At 33.1% G+C, this 10023-nt stretch overlaps 1 protein-coding gene across 1 annotated transcript; it reads right to left on the bottom strand.

Moving 5' to 3' along the window:
- Positions 1-2214: 2214 nt before the first annotated feature.
- On the bottom strand, positions 2215-9175 carry LOC18589444 (nucleotide-sugar uncharacterized transporter 1). Its single transcript, XM_018128301.2, has 7 exons — positions 8901-9175; positions 6770-6921; positions 6456-6661; positions 6272-6365; positions 4867-5033; positions 4061-4231; positions 2215-2827 (listed from the first exon to the last, which is right to left on the bottom strand). Exons 1-7 carry the CDS (start codon positions 8989-8991, stop codon positions 2557-2559), a joined length of 1152 nt encoding a protein of 383 aa, XP_017983790.2. The 5' UTR covers positions 8992-9175; the 3' UTR covers positions 2215-2556.
- Between the last annotated feature and the right edge of the window lie 848 nt (positions 9176-10023).

Below are 10023 nucleotides of genomic sequence, written 5' to 3'. Positions count from 1 at the left end.
GCAATGTTGGCCTTTCCAATTTGGATCTTATCTTCTTCAATAACACATCTAGTGATAAAGATCATTAATACTATAAGCCTCATCTTGGGAGTTGTAAGCAATGACTATATACGTAAATTCAAGTAAAAGGATATATCAAGACTTGGTGAATAATAAAAGCATAGGGAATAATTATATCCAGACCTCTAGGTTTCATTTGATAGTGGACCATCTTAATAATATACTCATTAACTTCTCTTATCCCATCACAAGTCATGGAATAAATCCTTTTGCAAGTGTGCCAATTTTAGCATTGTGACACTATATACCTCTGTGTTACTACAACTAAGAACTCTATTACATTAGTTGTATCAAGAAGTCCACTTAGTAGGTGTTTAGGATTGGACCTTTTAATAACAAGAAAACAAAATTTATTAGATCTCTCCCATGCCTTAAAAGCTTTCTTATCATCCTAAGAGCTTTTAGCAATAGGTTGATCTATATATCTCTCAACATTCATAGTGAGGCCTATCTTTGCTATTTAAATGATAAACTCCACATCTCTGTTTCAATTCTTAAACTTTGACATAGTCAAAATTTCAATGTTAGTTATATTGTTATTAAAAAAATATATGACTGAAATTTTTAAACAATACAACTTAAATAGAATAAATAATGTAATTAAAATACTCCAAAATCATTAATGAGTATAACTAGAGAGTCCAAGCACATCATAATGTGTAAACACCTGTAGGCTAAAAACATGACATGTAATTAGGAGCACTTTCACATAAAATGGTCATAAGAAAATAACATAACTTTCGTAACTGACCATCTTGAGGTGAATAGATTATTAAAGCTAGTCAATTCTTACCCACATGTTTTAATATGTTGCCCTCTAATTTTAATATATGAACACCACTTTTAGGTGAATGAATGCACATCAAAATCAAAGACACCTCTAAAACATATGCGAACAACAATTCCATAACACTAATCAATTGAACATTTTATTGGATATAAACTAACAAGCACTATGAAACTGCTCCCATAATAAGATATTTCCTTATATTACTCTCACAACCTTTATGGTATGATTTATTTTTATTGTTATAAACGTAATGAGAATAGTGCATCATGTCTCAAAATCATATCTACATATATGATATAACCTTATGAGATATTAAGTCATTATGCTCCATTCATGTCATGAAATGTTTTTTTTCAATATTTGTTACGTTGAAAAGTATTAATCTATAAGATTTTGGTTATTAATTGTACTAAATACTTTATTCCAAGAGTATATAAAATATATTAACATTTAAGGAAAGTACATGCTACCATTAAATTAAAAAATATGTATATTATTTTTCTGTCACATGCATTCTAAAAATACCTCATCAAAATATCTAGAATAATTAATTAAATTTGCATAATAAATAAATATTAAGTGTGCACTAAAAATCAGAAAAATACTACAAACAGTTAGCAATGGTAAGTGGAAGATAACTGCCAAAAAACCAACCGGCAAGCTCAACCCAGTGGGCCACACACGCCTCACGCATCTCCCTCATGCATGGGCCTTGTCTACTTACATGTTTTGGTCTTCTTCAACCTTCAATCGGGTCAACCCTATATTTTCTGCAACCTTTTGTGGAGTCAACCCATTTTTATTTGCTTAATATTTTATGCAATCAAAGTTATGTTTTCTCTATAAAATAAAACAAGATATTTACAGAGTTCAATTTAAACCACAACACATAAAATACCAAAATTGAAAGGTTTCAATCGACTCATGAATTGAGTGGTAGATCTTATCTCCAAACTGTAAGTTTCGATTTCTATCTTTATAAGCAAAGTCAAGTTACGAGTCTTATCTTAATTTAATCCTTATGTTAAGAGGAATAAAAGCGTTATAGTTATTGATTAAACCGGGCAAATAAGTTTTTGACTATTCAAAGATCTCGACTTAAACACGACAAATTCGTGATAAATCACGTAAACAAAGAAATTCTTTTTTATACTCAAATAGTTTTTAATGCAAAATAGTCAAAATTAATCATGCAAATTTTCAATATAAAAACTAGGAGTATTAGATGTTAAAAGTGAAAACACTAATTTTGAAACATCTTGAAGAGAAGATATTCACAAACACATTGAAACAGAGGAAGTACTATTTCTTTCTCCTCTGTCTCCCTATCTCCTTTGGCTCTTCTTCTTCTTCATCCCCTCTCCTTTCTCTCTCAATACATTTTCTCCACTCATGTAGTATCCATATACCAGACATCAGGGCTGTCGTTAAAGTTTCAGCAGTAAGATTTTTTGCAAGTGTAAAATCATTTAAATCAATCATATATGTACAATGCTTGAACCATAAACATAATAATAAAGCACTTTGCTACATCTTGCACAACAGCTGTTAAAGGAAGGTTATTGTCAAAAGCTGCAACTCTACTTGAATCCGTTACTCTATGAACATTGACATGATTAGATTCCGAAAAAATCTGTAAGCAACGCATTAGGTTAATAGACTTTTAGCATCTCATGCCAAGTAGTATCCATGGAAAATTCTTTTTGTTAAACACTTTCTGCTCCAAATCCATCCCGGTTCTCCCCATTGCTTTCACTCAACTTAGACTTTGGCAAAGAGGAGGAAACTTTCAAAGGCGACGGTTGCTGCTTAGCATGTAAATTGAGGTATGTGAAAAAGGACATGCCACCAATAGCTACAAACGCTCCACAAATACTGGTTGTGCCTGGATTTGAGCCGAAAAGGTAATAACTTCCAAGAAACAGAACACAAGTTTTGAATTGTCCAAGAACTACATGGGAAATAGCAGACGTTGCCCTGAAAGTTGATAAATAAAATACAAAACAACCAATGAGCTTAATCAGAAACAAATTATCAAAGCTGAATATTAACAATTACAAAAAAATGTAATACCCCATTACTTAAGAATTAAGTCTGTTTGTAACTTTCTTTCTAGTTGTCTAGAAACCTCTATCCCTCTTGAAATATAGAAACGAACAAGAGAAGTTCAAATTATCCATCATTTTCCTTAGTTTATTTTCTGTACATTTTTAATTAGGTTAGCTACGAAAAACTAATATATCCAATATGTATGAGAACATATGTCATGCATCCAACAAAATCATGTTGCCATTCTGAGATTACAGAATTCTAAAATTTTGTAGGTGCAAAGTCTAAAACTACATGCACATGAATCTGATAGAAATAAGGTCTCAAAAACATTGATTCAATAAACAAGAAGATCACCTCCATTCCTATAGAATTATTTTTGTATACTTCATTTCAAGAATATTTAAGTCTCTAAAAACATGTTTGGTTCATGGGAATAGCTATTCATTTCAAGTGTTATTCCTAGTGGAATATGTATTCTTAGGTTTGGTTCAAATCTGACAAGGGAATAGCTACTGCAGGTCAAAAGGTATCGTTCTAGTCAGAATTTTTATTTTCCTTTTCCATTTTCATATGCTACAGGAATTCAAACTACAATTTATGATTTCTAAATCAAAGCAATGTATAAGAGAAGGAAACCAATATATAGAAAGAAGGGTATCGCTATTAAAAAGGAAGGATATTGCAATAGTGTGGAAGCTCTCAATCCATGATTTGTTAGAGAAAGGCAAGAAAGGGATAGAAATAATTAACTGATTGGAACTCTCTAAAGGCAGAATAAAAAAATTTAGGACTGAAATTTGTACAAGCCAAGTACATGTAAACCAAGTCCAATATTATCTCTTGTAACATCTTCAGTGCAATGTAGCATTCTTTTCCATTTTGAGAGATTTGACTTCCAAATGTAGTTTCAACAAGCCAACCTGGAGCCTAGTGACAACTCAGCTTCAACATAGAAAACTTTATCAAAGATATCCAAGAATGACTTTGCGAGTTTGTTTATTCTTTCTTAAGTAGATTTATTGCAAGAACTGTATCATAATGGCCATGCAGGACAAGCACAAAAAGCAATTGTTTGACCAAAGCAGAGCCTTGTAACACAGATCAATTAGTTGAAAAACAACAAGAATAGTTGAACAGTTAATGTAAAGACGAATTTACCCAAGTGCCAAAGCTCCTGACCACTGAAGCAAGAAGCCAAGAAAAGCTGACATGAGGATAGCTGATGTATTATTGAAGCTCCAATGGAAGGCAAGCACACCAGGGGGATCAAGGAAAGGAATCATAGAAACCAGAAAAAGCAAAGTGATTGGTGTTGTTTTCCACATTAACCTGTGCAACAAATTCATAACTTCAACAAGCAGCAAATTTACTTTTAGCAACAAAATCAATATAAGGTAGAAGAACAACTTGTTTGGATATTGGAAGAATGGAAAGGAAAAGAAAAGCCCAAGGATAATATAAATCCGTTTTTTATATTTAAGAAGAAAAGGATTCATTTTGGGATAATCCATTAGGCCTTAGGATACACAACAAGATGTAGCCCGCCCTGGTCCCATAAACCCCACCGTCTTCCTAGCAGTTTGAACCTGAAAGCATTGAGATCAAACTACAAAGTTGTCACCTTAGGGACATGGATGAAAAAAAATTAATCATCTTTTACCATTCCAGTTTTATTGTCCGCAACAACTAGTGGAATAAGGACAGAAAATAGGTATTGAAGAATTTTCATTGATAAGGCCATTTCACCCGTTAATAAAGGGTAACTCCTAAAAGTTTCTCTTTGTAGCTGTGGCTAGCCAAATATGCAATGCTAATTATTTTTGTCTCCCCTTTAAATACAAAACATGAAAGTTTTATTATTCTTTCTATCCTATTGTTTTTCTTGGGCTTAGCTTATCCTTTGCATTCCTTCCATCCAGAACTCCCTAATAAACTACAGGTGCTCAAAAGAGCTTGCAACATACGACAATGCTGTCCAATTCTCTTGTTGCTGCATGTTGGACCAAAGGATTTTATTGACAGCACTAGGTATTATCCATGCCAATGCTACACAAGCTCCAAAGAGGCTGAATTGTAAATCAGTAACCGTAGCAATTGCAACACCAATAGATACAACTGTTAGTGCAATCACCTGACATATTTCATAGGAAGAATTTCAAGAAAAAGAAGACATGTTACAAACTATAGTGTTCAGTATATAAGAACAATGCTAACTCAAGATATTATTTAAATTTTGAGCAATATCGCACACAGATATTCAAGTGGACCACAGAAACACGTTATGAGTGACATGTGGGTCAAGTGAAGCAGGAAGAAAACATAAAAAAAAATTAACATTTTAGACGTTGTTTAGATTAGTTTATTCATTCTTCCACTGAACCATGAGTAGAAACATTTATGATTAGAATCATCCTCAAAGTGTCTCTGAAAATGAGCACTTCCTCTTCAAGCCTAAAGCCATTGTGTTACTAGTGTGCACATCACTTTGATGCATTACAATCTATATGAATTGAAAGGAAATCCTTCAATTACCTCCATGGGGTATTGCTAGATGCTTTCTCATTCATTTCCTTAAAATTCCCCTCAAGGTCACAAAGAAAAGCATCATTTTCTACATCAAGAGCTCTCTAATTTTCTCACAATACTCTTGTGCATACTAACTGATCCCCTTTAAACTACAAAATAACCCTTAAAGGAAAAGCAATAAAATATTAATACCTTTAAAATATAATGGAACAATTCTAAAATCAAATAATGCTTTTAAGTTTTAAAGTAAATCAAACAATCACTTTTCAGCATGTAAAATTAAATGCCGACTGCCCAATAGGCCCCAAGACATGTTTTAAAAGATAAAAATCATGAAAGAGGAAAAGGAATTTAATCAAGGACGGACAATGAAATAAGTATGACAAATTTAAACCTCTATCTTTAGATTAGCAAGTTTAATGTTCACTTTGTTTTTCATAAAAGTTAAATAACCAGATCTCAGCCAGAAGTTGAACACACATTAGTAGGTGCACAATGTATACGCAGCCAATCGGGCGTTCATGTCCAAAAAGATCAAAACTAGCAAAAATGTACTCCTTTCAAGGTATTGACAATGTTTTGATATAATAAGTAGATCAAAAATACCTTCCAAATTCAGGACATACATGCTCCTATAAAAATTATTAATATTAATGTCCATAAAAAAAGTATGGACAACAATGATAATCTATTCCTCCGTCTGGAGAAAGAACTAAAAATTTATATAAACTCCATACAAAGAACTTTCTCATTTCATTCTTTCCTATGATTATAACTACAGCTGGTGAACCTGATATAGAATGCATTATTGCAAGTTCCAGACGAGAGAAATGAAGAAGTTACCTTGGAGAAAGTGACTTTCTTCTTATACCATATAAATTCTGCAAGGACAATAGATGGCGTAACAGCAATCTTAGCCATCTGATAAAATCCCACACTGGCAAAATAAGATACTCAACTGATAAGTCAAAGGATCCTCCAGGAAACTTTGGTTAGTTATTATTTAAATAGAAACAACATATATAACCTGTTGTATTTCAAGCTGACATTTGCAAGACCAGTAGATAATGACATGACAATGCCAAGAGTAAACAAAGACAAAGGGGTTGACTTTGAGGGTGGAGATGCTGGGAGGAGAGAAAAAGAATTCAAAATGGCCATCAATGCCCAGCTGACAGCATAGTGAATAAAAGTCAGAAATACTGGAAACTGGAACCCAACATTTTTAAGTACCTGAACAGAGAAAAAGAGTAGACCAGTTAAATGGATAATTCTGCTGCGTCTAAAACCAAGATTGCAACAGATAGTTGCTTTGAGATAGGGGAAATTTGGCATACAAACCCATTTATTCATGAAAATAATACCAACTGCAACCATAAAGTTAAATGTAAGAGCAGCAACAGGGCCACAACTTCGTTGCTGTTGACGCTTTGCACTTTCAGATGAATGGAATTTGTTAAACAGAGAAGCACGCAAGTCCTCCAGGGCTTTTCCTGAATTTATGAGACAAGAATTAAAGAAAATGAAAAGAAACACATCGAAGAGAACATTATTTATCAATATATTTCATAGTTTATACAGGTTCTAATAACCAAACACTATATTCCAGAGAGATGAAATAGCAAAACCAAATAGAGTTTAAGGACTTCTGATCTTACCTTAACAGGCCCACTACACACACCAGGAATAGGCAAACATATTTGGTGGAAGGTGTGGAATAAAGTGATGGAGTTGGATTACTAAGGTTCCATTTGGTTGATGCTTTTGCTATTTGCTTTTGTTTATAAGATAAATTAGAAAGAAAAAGCAAAAAATAAAAAAGGCAAATCTCAAAAGCATGAGCAAAATGGAGCCTAAATGTTTCCAATAGTTTTCAGACACACACAAAAAAAAAAAAGATTTCAATAGATTGTAACTGCTGCAGTAGTTAATGATAGAGGTTGCTAAAAAATTATCAGACAGCCTAAAAGACAGATTGAAAGTAACATCGTTTAACTAAACGAAACCATAAAAGCTGAGTTTAAAGATTATGCATTCATAAATTAGAAAATAGTTAAACGTTTCAGAAGAACTGTGTATTAGAATCAACCAGTCCTAATGAGATAAATTTGGTATAGAGAAACTCTTGTTCAATCTTGTGTATAAAGAAACTCTTGACATTAACAGAAAGAGATGTCCACTTGTTACACTTGGAATGGATAAAGATACTTAAGTTAAGAGTGAGTAACAGATGAATGCTATAAGCTATGAAAAATTAGAGTGAAGAAATCAAAAAAGGTGCTCTTCCTACATTATGGTGTTTGGTGTATAGATTGTTTAGAGTAGATTTCACAGTATGGAGATTTGAACAATTGATAGATAGACATTCTAAGCGAGTTTTCCATCCGCAAACAAAGATTTTGTGAAATGTTTTTCAACTAGATCATTGAATTTCCTAGTTAAGAACACAGAAGAAGGCTTGAGGAGCCTTTATTTAGTAGTTTGTTATGCGCAGGTTACGCACTACTTGGTTGGCAAGTATTTTGTGGCTGCTCTTGGTACTAATCTCATACACTAAGACTTAATTATCTATCTCTATTTTTCTCATAAAAAATCTTTGTCTAATCTAATACCTTTACATGTCTGAAGCAATGATTATCACCTGACGTTTTCAGTTGAGTGTACTTATCAAGTGGGAGAATGGGACTAATATAGATTTCCCTTCCATTGAAGGTTTGTATCACTGTAGATTATATCAATAAAAGTCTAAATGCTGAGTTCCCTTCAAAAGAATCTTACCCCACTAGGCAACCCACTCTCCCTCTTTCCTCTTCTTTTGGAACATATAACTGTCATCTCCAATCTTTTTCCTCTAAGGATATTAAAAACCATTCTTACAACTCAAACTTTATTAGATAAAAGAAACCCTTTGTTTCATTTCGATTATTTAAGCACACACATAATGCCGGCTATAGGGTCTGGCAAGTTATATAATAGTATAAGGTATTAATTGTTTTTCTCCAAAATTTTGCAAGGGGTATGTCTTTTTGCAAGTTATATAATAGAATAGGTATCTAATTAATTTATTACTGTGCCATTTAACAAAGATCGGTTAGTCACTATGAATCTTGATGAACTTCTAGAGATACTAAAGCATCAAAGTACGAATAACATTGTAAAAAATCCCAGTTTGAGCAAACTTATACTAACCCTATCCCCTACACAAACATAATTGCTTAAAAATGTACTCATCATTGCAAAGCAAATCACAAGCATTCAAAAATCGCAAAATGTCTTTCATACAAAAATGAAGAAATGGAACATGCAAGCCAAAGTTAGAAATAGCCACAGTGTTAAACTACTGCAAAAATCCTGAATTTGAATTCTCCAAAAAACGAAAAGCAGGATCAAATAACAGCAAGCGAAGGTTTGAGGGATCCTTTCGCCAAAAAAAAAAAACAAAGAAATGAGAAAAGAGTGGAGCGGTTTTTACCTCTTTCGCCAGCATCGCTGTCCTTCCGCTTCAGTATCTTCCTCACATCTTTCCTCACTAAAAAACTGAAGATCTCACGGCTACAAAGCATTTTCCTCCTCAGTTTGCTGTTTCTTACACTTCCATTACTACTTGAGTAGCAGAGTCCAAGCTCATTTCAAAGCAGCAAGTTTTACTTTCTTTTTTTAGTTCAAGAAGAAAGAAGGATTTTGCTTTTCATTATTTTATTTAAGTTTTAATTTTAAGTACTTCAATTTTAAGGAAGAAGAAAAAACTTAAGGCAAAAGGTGTAGTATTTTATATTCCATTTTATCCGGGAAAAAATACGAGACGCGTGGCGTTAATAGCGGAACAATGAAAGCTGTCGGGAGAGAGAGAAAATCACGGTGCTTAGTGTCTGCCGACCGACAGATAAAGTAGTGTGAAAAAGCATAGTGTGTGTCTCTGTGCTCGAGTGCTTGTGATGTTGCGTTCGAGTCCGCGTGGAAACTGACCTTTGTATTTTTCTTTTTCATTTTCTTTTTTTTTTTTGGGGGGGAAAGGGTGGTGGGTTGTTGAATACGGTTTTTTCTTTTAGACGTGGATGAGGCCCACTTTTGGCTCCGTATCTGACGTGCATGTGACCACTTTGACCGTATGATGGAAGAATTGGCTTTCAAAGCCTCGAACGCCGTATAAGAGCTATGGCATGTGGGTCAAAATTTGATCAGCCCATATTTCAAGATCCACGCTCTTCTTTTATTTTTAAACATATCTTTAATCATCGTTTAAGAATTTCACAATTTATGAATAATATCTTAAAACATGTGAATAGCAAAGGTTAGGGTTTGTAATATGGGTTAATAAGTTATGCTTTAAATCTTTAACAAGTAAAACATGCTTAATATAAATTTGAGAAGTATTACCAATAGTTTCAATTCCTTAGATGATATTTTTGCATTTGTTATTGAAAAATACTTTCTTTTTATCAAGCTTAATAAATAAATTTTCATTTCTAATCGTGTGTCTTGAGCAACCACTATTCAAGTACTAATACTATCTCTTGTTTGGTTGAACTTTCAAACCTTATTCTTTTTACTCTTGCTCAACCTACAAAATAATTTTTTATTTCTTTGTCAAAGGT

The sequence above is a fragment of the Theobroma cacao genome, chromosome 9 (genome assembly GCF_053813885.1).
Source record: "Theobroma cacao isolate CCN51 chromosome 9, ASM5381388v1, whole genome shotgun sequence".
Lineage (NCBI taxonomy): Eukaryota > Viridiplantae > Streptophyta > Magnoliopsida > Malvales > Malvaceae > Theobroma > Theobroma cacao.
Note: the sequence above shows the minus strand (reverse complement) of the source record. Positions and strands in the feature narration are given on the sequence as shown.